The sequence below is a fragment of the Triturus cristatus genome, chromosome 7, assembly GCF_964204655.1.
Source record: "Triturus cristatus chromosome 7, aTriCri1.1, whole genome shotgun sequence".
In the NCBI taxonomy this organism is placed as follows: Eukaryota; Metazoa; Chordata; class Amphibia; order Caudata; family Salamandridae; genus Triturus; species Triturus cristatus.
This window is the reverse complement of record NC_140590.1, coordinates 1,472,853,258-1,472,875,119: the sequence shown is the minus strand read 5'-3', so window position 1 is coordinate 1,472,875,119 and position 21,862 is coordinate 1,472,853,258. Positions and strand designations below refer to the sequence as shown.

At 43.7% G+C, this 21,862-nt stretch overlaps 1 protein-coding gene across 1 annotated transcript in view; it reads right to left on the bottom strand.

Moving 5' to 3' along the window:
- ACTR5 (actin related protein 5) overlaps positions 1-21,862 on the bottom strand; it is a 144,828-nt gene that overhangs the window by 108,939 nt on the left and 14,027 nt on the right. Inside the window, exon 3 of the mRNA XM_085619239.1 lies at positions 17,438-17,607. Coding sequence (XP_085475365.1) covers positions 17,438-17,607 — 170 coding nt within the window. The remainder of the gene's footprint in view (positions 1-17,437; positions 17,608-21,862) is intronic.

The following is a 21,862-nucleotide window of genomic DNA, read 5'->3' as shown; positions in this document are numbered from 1 at the left end:
GTCGGTAGGCAGTTCCGGTTCGATGTCGGCGGCCTCGGCTCGATGTCGACCTCCGGTTCGATGACGTCGGGCAGTCTTGGCTCGATGTCTACTTCGGGCGGCTTCGGTTCGATGTCGGCGGCCTCGGCTCGATGTCGACTTCGGGCGGCTCCGGAGTGCGATCTCCACTCCCGACCTCCGGTGCTCCTTTCCTCGGGTTCCGGCGACTCCAGAGTGCGATCTCCACTCCCGACCTCCGGCACGCTTCACCTCGGTCTCCGGCGACTCCGGGGGGCGGACTTCACTCCCCCGTCGACGCCGCACACTCGACCTCAGGTGTCTTCCTCCACGACCTCTGGTACTCTCCACGACCTCCGTCGGCGCCCTCTCTCGACCTCTGGCGGCTCCGGGTACGACGTCTGCTTTCCAGTCAGCGCCGCTTCTTCACCTCCGGCCCCAGGTCTCTTGGCTTCTCAACGTTGGACTTCAGGAAGTTACCAATAACCAGGTCAGGAACTTGCTGTTCTTTACTTTTAAGGCCTGTTCCTGCTGTCCAGGTCCTAAAGATGGTTTTTCTTGCTTTCTCCCACACAGGGCTCCAGGCTGGGCTCAGTCAGTAGGGACTAGTATCAAGGGTGGGTTTATGGACCCCACTCCAGGCACAAGTTTCCACCCCTGCTGCCTCACTCCTTCCTCCTTCAGGTTTCTGCTCCTCTCTCTTCACCAGACAGGTGCCAACTGCCAACTCCAACAGTCAACTCTGACTTTAGCTTCCCAACATTCTAAACCGCCTCCAACTGTCACAGGGTTCCAGAATGTTGCAGAAGGTTCTAGTAGGTTCCAGTGATGTCACAGGTGACAATGGGTGGCCACCATTTTGTGCTCCAGGCCCTCAGACAGAAGTTCCAGGGGTAGATAAAATGGCTCCCTGAATCTGCATCAATACTAAAAAGTCTGGTGGTTCCCAAAAAGGAAAAATACTAACAGGGTTTGAGGCAAAAGTGGGACAAAATAAATAATGATGAGGAGGGACCACCCAAAGGGCTGACAGGTCTAACACTAGGGAATCAAGCAGTCCCCCTATCTTATAATACCCAGAATGGTCTGTTAGCCTGTTCTGGTTTATGCAGGAGACCTATCACACTATCCTCATCTTTCTTCTTGTTTGAAAGAATTCAAAGAAAATGTCAGTGAGTGAGAAACAAAATGACAGTGAACAATTAATTTTGCTGGCAATGAAATCAGCATTTTGATTTGCTGCCTGATCTGAGAATCACATTAGATCATTCCCAGATTTGGTATTGACTCTTACCATTGTAAGTCCCAATTCTATGAATACCTACAATTGAGGCATGCACCTAGGACATTTTTCCCAATCCTGCAAGTCCTCCCCAAACTCAGCCCAATGAGGAACCTCACTCTTTTTACAAACCAGAAGGGAAAGAGCTCTACGAGGGTATACAAGTCTCGCCTCAAAAATAACATCCACGACATTTTCACCAACCCGCAAGAGCAAAGGGTGGATGGCGCAGGGTTATTGACATAGGAGAAGTAGAGGCAATCTGGAATAGTCAAAAGTGAGATAGCAATATCTGCCAAGCTCAGTCTGACCCAATTTAAGTAATTTCACAGGGTTCACTCCATGGCAGACAGAATGAGTATGATGCACAAAAGTAACTCCTCAAACTGCCTTATTTGCCTTTCAAAGGAGGTTGGGTGTATCACAGTGTTTGGGGCTGCTGAGTGAGTGGTCCACACTTTTGAGAAGAGGTTGCCCATGATTGGTCAGAAGTTTGCTGGCGCCTCAAGCTCACCTGCAAGATGATGCCTAATAGCCTGTTCGAGGACACAGTCTTCGTACGTGGGACGAAACCACTCCAAAACATGGACTCTTCAGGCCAAAAGATAATTGCTAGGCACTAGAGATCTAAACAAGAGCAGGAAAAAACACAGTGCCTTTCTAATCTGTCCATATGTACAATAGCTATTAATGCTACGGTGACAGACAATTTTGTCAACCGTTTCTTGTTATCAAATGCCAATATCATTAATTAAGAAGAAAACTTTTCCTTCTGCATTCTAAGACTTTCCTTGATATTAATATACGGTGGAATAGATTCAATCCTATCAATGACTAAAAAAAGAAGATACAAGCAGCAGAATAAACTTAAGTAAATATATTTTGCGAAAAGGCGTGACCTTTTAGTGTGTTCACCCTGGCGTATGAATCAGTGCAACAATGGTGAGGAGTTACCTCCAGGTAGTAGCCTTGTACATCTACAAGATGGAGATTTTTTTTCCTAAGACAAAAGCTGTGGCTGTCTTGCCCAATACAAAATAAGTGTTAGGTTTCAAGGAATGTTTATATTGTGTAACTTTCTTAACGCATGTCATTTTATAAGGTACTATCTACCAAGCAACGGATTTCTTCAAAGAGACAAAGTCAGGGCAGACAGATCTCGAACTTATAAACAATTATTTTGAATTGTGCATGACTTTTAATTTTCGAAATAGCTAAATGCTGTTTTAACATCCAACGAATTAAGAAATTGAGGGCCTGGGGCCGTATTAGAGAGAAAAATAGCCATAAAACAATCAATTGCAGCAATCTGAAATAAATTTTGAAAGTAAAGCAGTATGGGTTACCAGTGATAAAATAATGCAGTCAAAAATCAAACTTGTATTTAACCTGCACTCCCAGCTGACGCTGTAAAAACATGCAATACTACCATCAGCGACATACTGCGCATCAGCATAATGAACAGTTATGAATGGGGGGATGGTGGTCGAGGGAGACCAAGAGAAGTGCCATCATTTTGACAATACCACTTTCAACTTCCAAGGACTGGAGTGATTCCAAATCGGTTAGAGTAAACTTTTTAAGACCGCCATGAAACACTTTAGTCACTAAAAAAGTGAAATGAAATGACAAATAATATTTATGGTGGAAAATCACAGCAGAAAAATATACTTTAATATATGAAAGTGGCCAAAATGTTGATAAAAAAAAACGTAAGGCAGTCCCAATTCTTGGCATTTTAGCAGGCCAACCTGCTTCTCTAAATGGGGGGAGTGGAGGTTTGAATGATCAGTTTTTAGTACTTGTAAAGCCACCAGCACGCAAACAGCAAGACTCTGAAAGGGAAAATACAATTTACAATTGATAGAACTTACATCTACCTCAACGGCAATTTGGTAGAACCAGAAATGGTTGTGGCACTCAGACCACTTTATGTGAAGGCTGCTCTATCTACTCGTAGAGGACTGCCGTGATGTAGTGATGCTGGCATAGTCTTCCTTCTTTCATATACTTGGTTGCACTCTGAAACCGATTTGTGGTGGGTAGGCTGGGTCTGGACGCTGAACGTCAAACGTCTCAAAGGTTTGTGAATACAGCTTCAACAATGAGGTCCAAGTCTGCTTAGCCCCGGCTCAAAAAGAGGTCCTAAACTTGATACAGTGCCTTGACACATTTAGCAAGTCAGTGGCAAAGCCCTCAATGACTAAAGTCTTAATGGAAAACATTTATGTGTTGTCCTCAGAGAGTAGGTGATGACATCCCTCCTCTTAGGGACAATCCAAGTATCAGCGTGGGGTCCCCCAAGTTCCATGGAAGTGGTATCTCCTTCACTGGTACTCTGATGCAGTAGAACTTTTAGCTTAGTCCTCAGGCTCCTTTCTCCCTGTTCTTCAGGCTTAATATGACTTTTCCTGACATATACTCTTCTGTCTTTTGGCTAGGTTTGCACTATTGCAAAACCATATACAAACTGCAATGCTCAATGGTACTAAAGTTCCGAAGGCAAACAAAACAGATCTATTTTCTTTATCAGAGATTTTCTTAACCAACAAAGGAAACACACTTGATAAAGAGAGTTCTGAAACATAGAGAAGAGGTGAGGAAAGAACTACTCTGGAAAGAAAAGGCGAAAAATAAACTATATCAATCAGGAAAATAGTTCAATACAGTGGCTAATACCATTAAGGTGGACCTCCTAGGCAGAGACCTCCTTAGGCATCCTAGTCTATGGAGTTGAACAATCAAGTGTCTTACAGATCCTACAGGTCATTTTGGGACAGAGCAGCAATTCTGGAATTCATAAATAAATAGCCTCAATATTCCTAACTGTTACCAATTCTATCACCACTAGTTTACAAACCTCCAGTCACAAGAAACGGCACGGATGCGACAATCTCAATTAGACTGCCCAAATAAACTGTATTCCTGTCACAGATTAGAGTGTGACTGATCATGCAAATCTCTCCAGATTGGGCGGTTTGGTGCATACATAACATTTCATAAGGAGCATGGCTTAGCAAAACACATCTTGGCATATATTTTAAGGCTCTCTGTGCACTATTCGGTTTATACAACCACAATATATCATCATCTAGAGCCATCACCGTGCAGGCTTGTTTTTGCAAACGGTTTGCTTTCTTGACTTCCCTGTTTGAATTTAGCCTATATTCCAATGTATCTACTGGCTCAAATGGATGTGGTCCAGGTACACAATTCAGAGGGGATGGGCCGCTGTTTTGTTTCTTTCGACATTAAAGGCCACCAGTAATACTCTTGCGTAACGCGTAATGTAGCACACACTCCAGCATGTGCAGAGCCTATCCCTTCATGAGTGGCTTTAATTAGGCTCAACCAGTTAGACTTGTTTGGTATGCTGAAATCCCAATCTCAGGGATACCGACTCCAGAGGACTATATTCTCGTAGGAAAAGGTTGTACTTGTCTCGGTGATGACTGAACTGATGTTCTGATCGACCATAGTATGCAACTGGGTGACTATGCTACTTTCCATACCTATATAGCACATTTTGCAGACTGACCAACAATATAATTGTCTATGGTGTGAATAGCCTCACTTGTGCGCTAGTGCGTCTGGACCTCATCCAAAGATCAAAGCTTCTTAACTTTTATAGTTTTTCCCCTTTAGTCTTGGTAAACACTGTTTTCCCAATGATTTAAAATCAACATTGTACCCTTGTGCCCAAAATAATTAAAACAGATACAATCAATGTAGGAACTGAATTATAAGCTTTTTGCACGGCTAAGATGAGTGCTTTCAATTCTGAAATTTGTGAGGTTGAGTCAACCAAGGGTTTTCCATGCATGTGTTTTATTTTGAATTCTTGTATAACTCCACATACATATACGTAACTGTTTCCTAGACCGGGTTTCAGGAATTACTTGTCGGAATTTCAAGAATGATTGCATTTTAATGTGTACCACATACAAACTGTACATCTAAACTGGACCAGATTTGTGAACCATTGTGCACATGTAATGCATGGTCATTCAGAATGCTTGCTTTAATTTGCAGCTTCCAAAGAAAGTATAGAATTTACTATGATTCATTCCTCGCCTTAGCTAATGGGTTGTTCTTTATTAAATACAGTCTGCACAGCAATGAGAACTCTGTCAGAGCGAACCACTCCTCTGCTGAAGTGTATGAATATGATTTATAGGCAACAGTCGATGCTTGCCCCTTGCTCTAGAAAATGTAGGTGTATCTTGAGTGATTGGAATCTACTCTTATCAAATTATGTGTATTATCTTGCATTTGTAAATGTGCTATTACTAGCATCTCTTTCATTAGGTCTCTAAGAATCTATGCATGCTCCTCCTTACAGTCTTTCTGGGAAAATATAGATGTGATCGTCCGATACAAGGCTGTCACCCTTTCTGCATGGTGTGGTAGATATGTGCTACCAACGATCATTGGATTCCTTTAAAGCCTGTAATTCTTTAAGAGAACAGGGAGACTTAAGCAGCCCACATCATCCCAAGAAACAAGGTGCGAGTCCTTTTCCTTCATGGGATAACTCGCATCCTGAGAGGATCGCATTCACTAAACAGATTTTGCCTTTCCTGAAGTTCAATTTATACCCTGCCTCAGAAAATACTGTGCTGTCAACATGCTGTAAATGTTCATGCAAATCAACTTTTGTAATACATACATCATTAACTTATGAGATCTCCCCAACTCTTGCATTCTTTCTCATGTTTGTCTATTATGTCTCCATCTCTAATGATTCCGTATGGAGTGGAGAAGTGGGCTCTGCTGCGCAGCTCATATCGCGCAGCTCATATCATGCAGCTTCATAACAGTGGCATTGCTGCTTTTGCAGAAGTACACAGTAGGCAAGCTACAAGGTAGATTCATTGTGGCAGTAATCACAACACAAGCCCATGCAGCTTTCAGAGAGCGGAAAGATTTCAATTCTCTGTTTTATTAATGCGAATGATGGCCAAAATAAAGAGATCAAGCACACATTCATAGCATTACCATTTAAACAGTCATTTAGCTGTCTATGCCCGAAGCCTGTCACACGCACAATAAAGGAATAAGTGCGATTATGTTGACATACAACAGGCCTAAATTATTCGCAGCATACGTGTTACCAGGAAAAGCCGTGCCACAAACTACAGAGAGCAGTTGAATTATTTCCACTTTCTCTATGTATTGATAGTATGAGATCAAAAACAGCAAGTTGCTTCTGGCCAGACCTAAAAAACAGTAAGTCTACATATTACTCAGCCAAACTTACTTTAAAGTGCTATGTACCTGAAAATGGATATTAAAAAAATGCAAAATGTTCCTTCTTATTGGCATGCTTTCATTACAAAACTCTTTTGAAAATTAAATGTATGTTGGTAAAAAGTATTTCTGCCTTTCAGAACATTTCAAGATGGCTGCTGTGGTCGCTCGCATATGCATGTACTGCAACAAATGCATGCGTCATGAAACACAGGCTTCCATTTGTTTTGTTTTTTAAATTTTACCTTTCCAACTTGGATCAACAGCCTTGGTAGAATGATAAAGTAAAAAAGTTTTTAAAAGATCAATCCTGGGACAGAAGTGGAAGCAGTGGAGGAACAGAAGCAACAATAAGCAACGGACACGCAGGGCATGTGGTGGCATTAAGCCACTGTGTGCATTTGCAAAATAGAGGAGAGGGATTATTTTAGAAATGCTCACATCAACAAAATGCGGTGTGCTAACATATCTATAAAGATGGACAGCTTCCTAACCAATGCCTAAAACCACCTGAACCACAGTAGCCAATGCTGGAAGGGGCTGCTAAACCCATTTCTGTATACATGGATATGTATATATATGGTGTGGGCTTTTTGATAGCAGTACCTTCACCAGAGAGCTAAGGCCGTCAGTAAGTGGAGAGCTAAAATCTGTTCACAAATTCCACATGTGAACAGAAATAGTCCACGCTTATCAAATATCAAAGAAAATCTTTTCACGGGGATCAAATGTAGAAAATATCCAAAGCAGTTGATTTACTAACATAAAATACGTAAATAACCAATCTCAGTAACAAATAGCCTATCCTGGCTAAGATTTCAAAAACCAAAACTAATGACATGAAAAAGCGAAAATAGCAGCAAAGAAGTCTTTCCAGCGGCATAGCAGCAAAGAAGTCTTTCCAGAAGCAATGTTATCCAGAAAATATCTATTTAATCTACATATGACTTGAAGTAATAAAGGAATAATAAACCCAGAGTATAGTGTGGAGTTTAAATGCTATTTTTTCCCAAAAACATTATACAATTGCTATAAAATGACACAAAAATAATACCATTGTATTACTAGAATCCTATACGCTAACAAGTATGTAATTGCAATGCCATACCAGTCTAAAATAAAAATAAAAAAATTACAGTTTTATATAGCGCAAACTTGAACCGAATCGGGTATCAGAGCGCTTTTACATAGCACCAGTTGCATTACATGAGGACACATTCCTTTTTGTTAGGCACGGGGAGATTAAGTGATTTCCTCAGAATCACAGGATGTTCAGCGTCATTGCTGAGACTCGACCCCAGTTACCCAGATTCGAGGTCGACCGCCCTAGCCGTTAGGCCAACTCCTCTCCCAAACTTGGATCAACAGCCTTGGTAGAATGATAAAGTAAAAAGTTTTTAAAACATCAAACCTGGGACAGAAGTGGAAGCCGTGGAGGAACAGAAGCAACAATAAGAAACAGACACGCAGGGTGTGTGGTGGCATTAAGCCAATGTGTGCATTTGCAAGATAGAGGAGACGCATTATTTTAGAAATGCTCACGTCAACAAAATGCGGTGTGCTAAAATCTATAAAGATGGACATCTCTCTTAGCCAATGCCTAAAACCACCTGAACCACAGTAGCCAATGCTGGAAGGGACAGCTAAACCCTTTTCTGTATACATGGATATGTATATGTATGGTGTGCATTTTTTGATAGCAGTACCTTCACCTGAGAGTTAAGGCCGTCTGTAAGTGGAAAGCTAAAATGTGTTGACAAATTCCACATGTGCAAAAACAACAATTGATAGACGGAATGCAGAACGATATAATACATTCAACCCAATACAGAGATCTGGGACTTAATCCATTGTTTTTTTGCTCAACATGCCATTCCAGTTTGGACCCAGACATATGCAAATCAGTCTTGACCCTGTGCCCAATGGGAACAGTCCAGCCCGAACTGCCAAGCCAGGTCCTCCCTGCACTGGAAACAAGCATCCTAGGACCGGTTTCGGGCTTTCAGCCTTTATCAGCCAGGATAGCTTGACTCCAGTGGCATGGAGAGCACTGGACCCACATCTGGGCATACCCGTCCCACTCGGGGTGGCAAAAACAACAACTGATGGACAGAATACAGAACAATCTCATACATTCACCCCAGTACAGAGATCTGGGCCTTAATCCAACGTGTTTTTGCTCACCATGCCATTCCAGTTTGGACCCAGGAATATGCAAATCAGTCTTGACCCTGCGCACAATTGGAACAGTTCAGCCTGAACTGCCAGGCCAGGTCCTCCCTGCACTGGAAACAAGCATCCTAGGACCGGTTTCAGGTTTTCAGCCCTCATCAGCCAGGATAGCTTGACTCCAGTGCAATGGAGAACATGGGACCCACGTCTGGGCATACACGTCCCACTCAGGGTGACAAATGCAAAAACAATAATTGATGAATCGAGTACAGAACAATGTCATACATTCACCCCAGTACAGAGATCTGGGCCTTAATCCATCGTTTTTCTGTTCACCATGCCATTCCAGTTTGGACCCAGCCATATGCAAATCAGTCTTGACCCTGCGCCCAATGCAGACAGTCCAGCCCAAATTGCCACGCCAGGTCCTCCCTGCACTGGAATCAAGCATCCTAGGACTGGTTTCGAGCTTTCAGCCTTCATCAGCCAGGATAGCTTGACTCCAGTGGCATGGAGAGCACTGGACCCACATCTGGGCATACCCGTCACACTCGGGGTGACAAATGCAAAAACAATAATTGATGGACGGAATGCAGAACAAGGTCATACATTCACCCTAGTCCAGAGATCTGGGCCTTAATCAATCGTTTTTCTGCTCGTCATGCCAGTTCGGACCCAGCCATATGCAAATCAGTCTTGACCCTGCGACCAATGGGAACAGTTCAGCCCGATCTGCCAGGCTAGGTCCTCCCTGCACTGGAAACATGCATCCTAGGACCAGTTTTTGGCATTCAGCCCTCATCTCAAGGGATAGCTTGACTCCAGTGGCATGGAGAGCACAGGACCCATGTCTGGGCATACTCGTCCCACTTAGGGTGACAAATGCAAAACAGTTGATGGATCGAGTACAGAACAATGTCATACATTCACCCCAGTACAGAGATCTGGGCCTTAATCCATCGTTTTTCTGTTCACCATGCCATTCCAGTTTGGACCCAGCCATATGCAAATCAGTCTTGACCCTGCGCCCAATGGAAACAGTCCAGCCCAAACTGCCAGGCCAGGTTCTCCCTGCACTGGAAACAAGCATCATAGGACCGGTTTCGGGCTTTCAGCCCTCATAAGCCAGGATAGCTTGACTCCAGTGGCATGGAGAGCACGGGACCCATGTCTGGGCATACCCGTCCAACTAGGGGTGACAAATGCAAAAACAATAATTGATGGACGGAATGCAGAACAAGGTCATACATTCACCCTAGTCCAGAGATCTGGGCCTTAATCAATCGTTTTTTTGCTCGTCATGCCAGTTCGGACCCAGCCATATGCAAATCAGTCTTGACCCTGCGACCAATGGGAACAGTCCAGCCCGATCTGCCAGGCTAGGTCCTCCCTGCACTGGAAACATGCATCCTAGGACCAGTTTTTGGCATTCAGCCCTCATCTCAAGGGATAGCTTGACTCCAGTGGCATGGAGAGCACAGGACCCATGTCTGGGCATACTCGTCCCACTTAGGGTGACAAATGCAAAACAGTTGATGGATCGAGTACAGAACAATGTCATACATTCACCCCAGTACAGAGATCTGGGCCTTAATCCATCGTTTTTCTGTTCACCATGCCATTCCAGTTTGGACCCAGCCATATGCAAATCAGTCTTGACCCTGCGCCCAATGGAAACAGTCCAGCCCAAACTGCCAGGCCAGGTTCTCCCTGCACTGGAAACAAGCATCATAGGACCGGTTTCGGGCTTTCAGCCCTCATAAGCCAGGATAGCTTGACTCCAGTGGCATGGAGAGCACGGGACCCATGTCTGGGCATACCCGTCCAACTAGGGGTGACAAATGCAAAAACAACAATTGATGGACAGAATGCAGAACAATGTCATACATTCACCCCAGTACAGAGATCTGGGCCTTAATCCATCGTTTTTTTGCTCACCATGCCATTCCAGTTTGGACCCAGCCATATGCAAATCAGTCTTGACCCTGCGCCCAATGGGAACAGTCCAGCACGAATTGCCAGGTCAGGTCCTCCCTGCACTAGAAACAAGCATACATGGACCAGTTTTTGGCTTTCAGTCCTCATCAGAAAGGATAGCTTGATTCCAGTGGCATGGAGAGCACGGGACCCATGATTGGGCTAACCCGTCCCCCTCGGGGTGACAAATGCAAAAACAACAGTTGATGGACAGAAAGCGGAACAATGTCATATTCACACCAGTACAGAGATCTGGGCCTTAATCCAATGTTTTTTTGCTCACCATGCCATTCCAGTTAGGACCCAGCCATATGCAAATCAGTCTTGACCCTGCGCCCAATGGGAACAGTCCAGCCCGAACTGCCAGGCCAGCTCCTCCCTGTACTGGAATCAAGCATCCTAAGACTGGTTTCGAGCTTTCAGCCCTCAACAGCCAGGATAGCTTGACTCCAGTGCAATGGAGAACATGGGACCCACGTCTGGGCATACACGTCCCACTCAGGGTGACAAATGCAAAAACAATAATTGATGAATCGAGTACAGAACAATGTCATACATTCACCCCAGTACAGAGATCTGGGCCTTAATCCATCGTTTTTCTGTTCACCATGCCATTCCAGTTTGGACCCAGCCATATGCAAATCAGTCTTGACCCTGCGCCCAATGCAGACAGTCCAGCCCAAATTGCCACGCCAGGTCCTCCCTGCACTGGAATCAAGCATCCTAGGACTGGTTTCGAGCTTTCAGCCTTCATCAGCCAGGATAGCTTGACTCCAGTGGCATGGAGAGCACTGGACCCACATCTGGGCATACCCGTCACACTCGGGGTGACAAATGCAAAAACAATAATTGATGGACGGAATGCAGAACAAGGTCATACATTCACCCTAGTCCAGAGATCTGGGCCTTAATCAATCGTTTTTCTGCTCGTCATGCCAGTTCGGACCCAGCCATATGCAAATCAGTCTTGACCCTGCGACCAATGGGAACAGTTCAGCCCGATCTGCCAGGCTAGGTCCTCCCTGCACTGGAAACATGCATCCTAGGACCAGTTTTTGGCATTCAGCCCTCATCTCAAGGGATAGCTTGACTCCAGTGGCATGGAGAGCACAGGACCCATGTCTGGGCATACTCGTCCCACTTAGGGTGACAAATGCAAAACAGTTGATGGATCGAGTACAGAACAATGTCATACATTCACCCCAGTACAGAGATCTGGGCCTTAATCCATCGTTTTTCTGTTCACCATGCCATTCCAGTTTGGACCCAGCCATATGCAAATCAGTCTTGACCCTGCGCCCAATGGAAACAGTCCAGCCCAAACTGCCAGGCCAGGTTCTCCCTGCACTGGAAACAAGCATCATAGGACCGGTTTCGGGCTTTCAGCCCTCATAAGCCAGGATAGCTTGACTCCAGTGGCATGGAGAGCACGGGACCCATGTCTGGGCATACCCGTCCAACTAGGGGTGACAAATGCAAAAACAATAATTGATGGACGGAATGCAGAACAAGGTCATACATTCACCCTAGTCCAGAGATCTGGGCCTTAATCAATCGTTTTTTTGCTCGTCATGCCAGTTCGGACCCAGCCATATGCAAATCAGTCTTGACCCTGCGACCAATGGGAACAGTCCAGCCCGATCTGCCAGGCTAGGTCCTCCCTGCACTGGAAACATGCATCCTAGGACCAGTTTTTGGCATTCAGCCCTCATCTCAAGGGATAGCTTGACTCCAGTGGCATGGAGAGCACAGGACCCATGTCTGGGCATACTCGTCCCACTTAGGGTGACAAATGCAAAACAGTTGATGGATCGAGTACAGAACAATGTCATACATTCACCCCAGTACAGAGATCTGGGCCTTAATCCATCGTTTTTCTGTTCACCATGCCATTCCAGTTTGGACCCAGCCATATGCAAATCAGTCTTGACCCTGCGCCCAATGGAAACAGTCCAGCCCAAACTGCCAGGCCAGGTTCTCCCTGCACTGGAAACAAGCATCATAGGACCGGTTTCGGGCTTTCAGCCCTCATAAGCCAGGATAGCTTGACTCCAGTGGCATGGAGAGCACGGGACCCATGTCTGGGCATACCCGTCCAACTAGGGGTGACAAATGCAAAAACAACAATTGATGGACAGAATGCAGAACAATGTCATACATTCACCCCAGTACAGAGATCTGGGCCTTAATCCATCGTTTTTTTGCTCACCATGCCATTCCAGTTTGGACCCAGCCATATGCAAATCAGTCTTGACCCTGCGCCCAATGGGAACAGTCCAGCACGAATTGCCAGGTCAGGTCCTCCCTGCACTAGAAACAAGCATACATGGACCAGTTTTTGGCTTTCAGTCCTCATCAGAAAGGATAGCTTGATTCCAGTGGCATGGAGAGCACGGGACCCATGATTGGGCTAACCCGTCCCCCTCGGGGTGACAAATGCAAAAACAACAGTTGATGGACAGAAAGCGGAACAATGTCATATTCACACCAGTACAGAGATCTGGGCCTTAATCCAATGTTTTTTTGCTCACCATGCCATTCCAGTTAGGACCCAGCCATATGCAAATCAGTCTTGACCCTGCGCCCAATGGGAACAGTCCAGCCCGAACTGCCAGGCCAGCTCCTCCCTGTACTGGAATCAAGCATCCTAAGACTGGTTTCGAGCTTTCAGCCCTCAACAGCCAGGATAGCTCAACTCCAGTGGCATGGAGAGCACAGGACCCACGTCTGGGCATATGTAGTAATCACACTTAATACAGGAATTTCAATAGATGCTTTATTCAAGCAGTAAGGTCAAATGCATGCAGCTCAGTAGAGGACTGCTGGAAAATGAATTATAAAATTCTCGTATTCACCGTTGTGTAAAGACATTCTTATGACATACTCATATTCTGATTCCAACCCACCTTAAAGAGATATGCCTGTTACTACAGCATACCTGTCCCACTCTGGGTGACAAATGCAAAAACAACAATTGATGTATAGAATGCAGAACAATGTCATAACATTCACCCCAGTACAGAGATCTGGGCCTTAATGCATCGTTTTTTTGCTCACTATGCCATTCCAGTTTGGACCCAGCGATATGCAAATCAGTCTTGACCCTGCGCCCAATGGGAACAGTTCAGCCCGAACTGCCAGCCAGGTCCTCCCTGCACTAGAAACAAGCATCCTAGGACCGGTTTCGGGCTTTCCGCCCTCATCAACCAGGATAGCTTGACTCCAGTGGCATGGAGAACACGGGACCCACGTCTAGGAATACCCGTCCCACTCGGGGTGACAAATGCAAAAGCAACAATTGATGGACGGAATGCAGAACAATGTCATACATTCCCCCAAATACAGAGATCTTGGTCTTAATCCATCGTGTTTTTTACTCACCATGCTTTTCCAGTTTGGAACCGGCCATATGTAAATCAGTCTTGACAGTGCGCCCAATGGGAACAGTCCAGCACAAACTGCCAGTCCCTCCCTGCACTGGAAACAAGCATCCTAGGACCGGTTTCGGACTTTCACCCCTCATCAGCCAGAATAGCTTGACTCCAGTGGCATGAAGAGCATGAGACCCACGTCTGGGCATACTCGTCCCACTCTGGGTGACAAATGTAAAAACAACAATTGATGGACAAAATGCAGAACAATGTCATACATTCACCCCAGTACAGAGATCTGGGCCTTAATCCATCGTTTTTTTGCTCACCATGCCATTCCTGACATGTGGACAGAAATAGTCCATGGTTAACAAATATCAAAGAAAATCCTTTCATGGGGATCAAATGTAGAAAATATCCAAAGTAGTTGATTTACTATTGTATTTAGTGCAACATAAAATACGTAAATAAACAATCTCCGTAAAAAATAGCTCATCCTGGCTAAGATTTCAAAAACTAAAACTAATGACATGAAAAGGCGAAAATAGCAGAAAAGAAGTCTTTCCAGCAGCAATGTAATCCAGCAAATATCTATTTAATCTACATATGACTTAAAGTAATAAAGGAATAACAAACCCAGAGTATAGTGTGGACTTTAAATGTTATTTATGCATAGCTCTCATAGAGAGCCTCTATTCCTTATTTCAGTTTCTAGCTATCATAACTCATTGCTGTGACATAGCAACAGTTAATAATAAAACTAATTACCCACTGTTGCTACGTCATAAAGACCTTCCAGGCCAGGCTGAAAAGACTCTTTGAGCCGGTCAAAGCAGCTCTGCATATCTGCTTTGAATGAAAGCAGACAGCACAGCTGCAGGAGAGGGAAGGCAAGAAAGGTGATGTGGGTTGGTTAAGAATGGGAGGCAATTTTTTTGTTTGTTACTTTTGCGACAGAGATACATAATAGAGGCTACATTATGTATGGCCCCATCACTCCTCTCCCACTGCGTAGCAGGTGGAAGCTTGAGCATATGATGTTTGCAAGCCACACACAACATAAAATTATAGATGATTGGAAAATGAATTACGGGGATATTTTTCACCTCTGGTTCTCAGTAACATCTTAGACAACCCGAGCACCACTCTCGCTATTTGATGTCACTCAGAACTCCTCAGTAAAAACCATCCCTGTAATTCCCCGTTACCCATCTATAATTCTATATTTAATTCATGGGATTCTGAAATCCCTGTATAAAATCCTGTCACTAACGCACGAAGTCGCTGAATATAAAGAACACGTCAGAATCCGACTATTATAAAGGTTATTACTGTCGAGTTCTGACGTCATAATGCCTGCTGCCAGAGCCAACAGCCGAGGAGACTGACAGGTCAGGTCACGGAGCATTATTGAAGCAGATTTTTAGCACTGAAAACGGAAGGTTGCTTTTCCTTGTTCTGCTCTATTTTAATAGCTTACAATGAAAAGCAGAGTGAACATATTTATTTTTTGCAATCCTTAGATAGTGAAAAGCTAGAATGCTTCTGCATGTTACTACACGTTCCAAGCTACTGCAGGTTTTTTTCAGGAAACTGGCCTGTATTCTAATATCTGTTTGCAACAAATGTGTAACAAGTCTTGATGTCTTTAATTTTACACTAGAGGTTTTATTTGTTTCTTCATGTTTGCATACATGCTCGCCCTCTCATTTGAAAGAGTTGCACACCAAGGTTTTAAGCAGTTTGTGGGAAAGATGATGGTTTGACCATGTATTATATGGGATTAAGTAACCTCTGGTATTGCAAGCCACCTCAGAGTTGCATTACCATATAACGGAACTCGGCCTTAAGCCTTGTTCCTCTATATTTCTCTGTGACTTGCAATATTCCTTATAATGTGTAACAGGTGGTACTTTATCCTTTATATAATTTCTTGGAGTTGATATCCTTATAAGCCTCTAGTTGTGATGTCAGTACCCACTCAACTACTGAGAAGGGGGACCCCTGGTTAGTGATATAGGCAGGTATATCAGGGGAAATGAAGAACAACCACAAAATAAGGTACCTGCCAGAATTAATTCAAGAAAGGCCCTAATAAGGGTCCTAATGATAATAACAAGCCCTCGAGGCAGATGAACACAAAAGTCAAGAGAATAAGAACACAATTTCAACCATGTTAAATTTTGATAAAGCAAATCAATTACATTTATTTTTATATGTTTTTGAATACCATTTTGTTATATGTACAGATATATCTTACAGTGCATCAATCCACAATTCAAAAGGCTATCACATTTCTGTCCCACAGTACCCACTCAGACAGGAAGCAGTACTTGCTCCCCTCAAAGGCCCATCGATCACTATGAAGAAAATTGACAGGGAGCAGTAACAAGCAAGCAGATGCCCATTACAACAACAAAAAACACAAACAAAACAAACCGTCCAAAACACTGAAACATTTATCAAAACGACAAGGCACCTGTCGGCTATCACATAAGTAAAACATCCAATGTCATTTTGGTGGTATGTAGCACTGTGTACCTGGCATCAGGCTCTGTTTAAGGCGAGGTTGAATCCAAACTCGACTGAATTTGAAAATATACAGCCTCCAAAATTAGGTTTCCTACAGCATTGAACGTCTTACAGACTATAAAGTCTTGAAAGGGGTGTACTATTCTGTAAAACAGAATTTTAAGATCCCCAAAATATGATGTTTTTAAAAGTACCTACATGTTGCACATCTAGAGCATCTAGGAGAAGATTCTTCTTCCATGTAGCCAACACTGAAATAGTGTTCTAGAATACTACATACATTTTCGTGGACGCAAAACAGTATTCAGTGCTTTCTAAGTGGCCTAAAATGGAGTCGAATATCTGATGCGTGTAAAAGAAGTTTCGTATTTTATGTTTACAGAGATGTATATGGTGTTGTTTTGCCCTTAGTATGGGCTCAAAACGCTATGTTTTGTTTCACCCAAGTACATATAGACAATCTCTTTTGCGCAGAAATGTATGAATTGCATTTTCATAGTTTAATATTTTACATTAGAGCTCTCTGCTTTCCTTATTGATGAATTTCAGGGGAAGGCTAAATTGAAGGTGTCACAGGTACCATTATATTCAACTTGAAACATGGATGCAAAGTGATAAGTGAAGGTCTAAAAAATATTTCAGCGCTTCATTTTCCCTAAATTGGCTCACGATCAAATTTAGAGGGCCGGCTGATTCAGTTGCCTGCATTTATTGCTGTTATTTCAACGCATTCCCCACATTGCCAGTTTGTCGTCAAGAAGGAGCAACATTTTTGCAAGATTCTTAAATTGATACAAGGGCCATGTTCTGCTTGTGTGGAACCGAGGAGCTTACAGTGATTGCCCATGTCACATACCTTCAAAGTAATCCTCGGCCACGTAGCAATGCTCATGCAGGATTTCCTCCACCCGGCTCAGTGTGATGGCTGCCAGGTGGCCAGGGTATTTCAACTGCAGCAGGCGCTGGAGGTAGGTGGCAGCCTGACCACCTCCCAGGTTAATGCGCTTACAGTTTTTTGCATCAAACCTGTTAGCCAAAAAAAAAAAAAAATCAAGTTACCTAAGGAAATCTTTCTGTCCTAAGATACCTAAAGCTTCATGAGATGCAAGCACATAGAACTGTCTATCAACTGATGCTAGTGAATGTGTCTGTCCCCAGGGAAGACGAGGCTGGACCAATGATGTTGTCACAAACTGATGTTCGAGAGATTTTAAATTCACTTCTGGTTTCTTAAGGTAATGCGGCAGGGCACACCCCTGTGGAAATATGTTCAGAGTAAACATTTCATTCTGCCTAATTCTGTATAAAATGGGTCAAAATACAGGTTACAAGAACAATTTATTTATTGCACAGATACTTAAAATCAATGCAATAATTTACAAAGGAAGCCATATAGCTAACATTTTGTATTAAAAAGGACGTCACAATACCATTAAATAGCTCATTAATATGAAGTTAATGTTAAAAATCTCAGTCAACGGTTGGGGTATCATGCCGGCACCCACATTTTTTAAATCTATGACTTATGTGAGTTTTCAGGATTTATCAAGGTTGCTACTACGGTCATATTTTATAAAACAAGCTTTAAACTTTGTCGACATGACTCTGTGGCTCTTGGGTAGTTACAGTTATTTTGTCCTCTTTTCTGTTATCGCAATCTCCTTCCCTTAACGATGGGGTTCTTTTTCTGAGTTTGACATGTTTTGACTCGGACTTTGTTGTAAGGTTGGATCGCTTCTTTTTGTCTGTTCTCTTGCCTCCTTCTTCAAGTCCTCAATTAAGGAGTTCATTACATACGGTAGGGTTTCAACTTTCTTTAAAATTGGGCTGCAGTGACATGCCTCGTGCTTTTGGATCTGCTCTGCTGAGTCTTTGGCTCTGTGTATCAGGGAATTCAATTGGTCTAGTTTACTATCTATTCCCGAAATTAGGGTGGCCATTGTTTGGAGTATGTTTACTTGGACAACCAGTTTATCTGTTTGCAGGCAGGCTGCATTGGCCATTGGGCTCAAGGCATCGTTGGTAGTTGTTAAGAGATTTGCGATTGTGGCATCAGACAGAGCGAGACCCTCTTCCTTTCTAGCTGTTCCTATGTTGGAGGCTTCTTTGTCCTTATTGATAAAATATGAGTTTTAGAGATTTGATCACCAACTTGCCAGCAAGCATCGTAGTCCTTGTTCCTTATTATGTTCCTTGGCTTGCCGCATGGTCAGTTTACTATTATCTCATGTGTTGTTTTTAGGGGATACTGCATCGTAGTCCTCAGCAGTAGTGATGTTTTTGCTGGCCTGGTGTTGACCCTGGTTTAGCTCCTCTTCTGTTTTGTTAGCATGTTGATTAAGAGCGTCTGGTGAGGATGCAGCAAATATAGTATCCTCGGTCTAGGCCAGGTCACTTGAAAGATCGATCTCAATGAACCGCTTTTTGTTTTAACCTCCTTGATGCTGTCTCTAAAACTAGTTGAACTCGTTGAAGAAACAAGTATCTGTGACAGATGTTTTATCTGGGGCTCTAGGGGCATGTGACCCTGCTGCATGTCCCCTATGTTTTCCTTGTTGTGACAATCCCTAGCCCGGTTTCTAGGTAGAATCCCAGTTAGGATTTCTTACGCTTTGCTCCTCCCCGTTTTTCTTGTTTGTGTGCCTGGGTCCAATATTGCTACTGTTGACCCCTTTCCTGAGATGATTACTTCTGGTGTAAATGGTATTGGTGGCAATGTTCTTATTTGTTCCTCACAGCTTTGTGTGCCTCTGGTGGGCTTTTTATTTCTGGAGTAATAGTCTGAGAGCTTTAGTTCTTGTTGCTTCTTGCCTGTTGAGGTCAGGTAGTCTCTGATGTCATTTTTGTTTTTAACTGGGATTTGTAGTTGCTATTAATGGCTGCTCCAAGTATTGCCCGTTGTTGGACTACATTTGCTGCTTTCCATGTCCTCCTCTGCTGGTGTACAGCATTTTGTCTTTTTGCCGTCTTGGGCGGAGGCTGATGTGCTTGATTTTACATGACTTGCCTCTCTTGCTTAGTCTACGTGTTGTTTCCTCTCACTCAAAAGGAGCCCTGGTTGCAAAATTCTGGTGTCAGTGCGCTCAGAGTTTCAGAGTGCCCAGAGTTTTCAGACACCCGGCAGATCACATGCGAGATGAAAAAGCCAGGCCCACTATGCTCACCCGCCCACCCCATCAGACAACTGCTATTGGTGGGGGAGGGGGGCAAGAGCTGTCGGTCAGGGGCCTGCAGCCAGTTGTATACTTGTAAGATCTGTTAAGAAGTGCATTGGGTTTGGGGGGTCATTGATATTCTATTGGTATTTTAAGCTAACAGGGCTAGAGCCGGTCGACAAACAATGTCAGCTTGAGGCCGTGGAACAAAAGGCTCACCTTTGTTATTGCGGTCCTCCTGTGCTTGATCGTCAATAGAACAGTTTCTATGGTTGCTATCCCAGATTAGCATGGAGGCTTACTGGCTCCTTAGTTGCTCTCTATGGTGGCCTCACGCATTGTCGGCAGCAGGTTTCCTCATTAGGTCACCGGACCTTCCCAGTCCATCCAGGTCGTCCTAGTCGGGGCAAGAAATGTCACGGGAAGCCAAGGGGGAGGGTGGCACACGGACCCTTACGAACATTGGTTGGTGCCCTGACCTGCCAGGTCAAGCGATTTGAAAGTAGGGCTCTCCTAGCACTCCTGCAAGCCGCACCCAAATCTAACCGGGCTGCATCCGCAGGGCGCCCTCCCCGCAGCAGCCGACTACGACTTGTCACACTGGCACACCCAGAGTGCCGTACTGCCTGTCGTTGCACTCCTACTAGTGGGCTGGCTGGGAAAGGTTCGTCAAAATACAGTTCCATCCACATCACTGAGAGGTTACTGCAGCTGGTTTCTCATTCACATTTTCCATTTGGTTTCAAGCTACTTTCATCCATGTATTATAGTTTTAGTGTCCCATCCAATTCATGATTATGTTAAAATACACCAATTCTATTGGAGAGCCTCACCCAAACCACAATCATGTTAAACTGGGTTATAAAAAATTAGGTTAAAGTATTGTCCTTCTTGCAGGTGAGCCAAGGCCTGGAATGTAGTAAGCAATTAGCCTTCTAAGGCATTTGCCAGAAAAGCAGAGCCTCCCTCTTAAACCCAAAAGTACTGATGCAATTGAAATGGGTAGCACAAAATGGCACTGTATGTGTACACATAATAGAGACAGAACATTTGTTTACTAGTTACAGCTTAGCGGCAATTGCTAGACATTCAAATTAGAAAACATTTTTATAAAAGTTTAGAACTCTGTAGCCAAGTTCAGTTATCTAGTGTAGGATTATGACAATGTGATAAAAAGGGGGCAGTAGGGTGTCAACATTGCTTTAAGGCGAATGATGATTTGAATAAAAAGACAGAAGGGGTAAGGACAATGTTGCGTAATGACACTAGATCGGTAGTACTGCGTAACTGAAATGGTACAGGATTTATATGCAGGAATGTTTAAATAAATATTATCGAAGACTACAAATGTATTAACAAGTCGATGTTTCTTTTGGAAAATGCATCAGTTTGAAAGTCCTTCATCAGAACCAGAAATCAATTATTGCACGTTGCATTTCATCAAAAATTCACTCCATTGTACAATTTCTCATTTTGATATGAATATTAGGCTGCCATATTCAAACTTGTCACTGCAGGACAAAGATGTTAGATGTGAGCCTTTCACTTACCAAGTCATCTTCTGGCAGGTCGTTCAGTGAGTTCAACACTTGCTGATAACAGCTGGTGTCAATCTATATTTCCTCAAACTAACCGTTTGGACCAAGAGCTACAACAATTTAAAGTCCCTCTTGCCGAAGTGGTGGTGATATTCCTACATCTCTTGGAATTGGTAACTCTATGGTGCAGGAACAGAGAGTTATTTCAAGGCTGCCACTGAGAAATGTGGGCAGTAGAGAAATCTGTCTCTCTGCACTGATTATCAAGTTATTCCTTATAGGCATTTTCTCAGCAGATATTTCACACGCTTCTATCAGGTGAGATGCACAGGGGAAACATTGGGAGGGGTGTTTTCCAACAGACCCTATTTCCTGATTTGGCTAGCAACTCAGTTTGCGGTCAAATTGTAATAAATACAGATCTTGAAATGAGGGCCAAAATGTTTTCCAGCAAATATCTGTAAACCTACAGTACCATACAGTGACACAGTTTTGAAAATGGGTAAGGGACATGGCTCTTCAAAATAGTATTCCATAATATCTGTTCTGCTTTCACTAGCCCCGATCCACCCTACTCGGGTTCTTCAT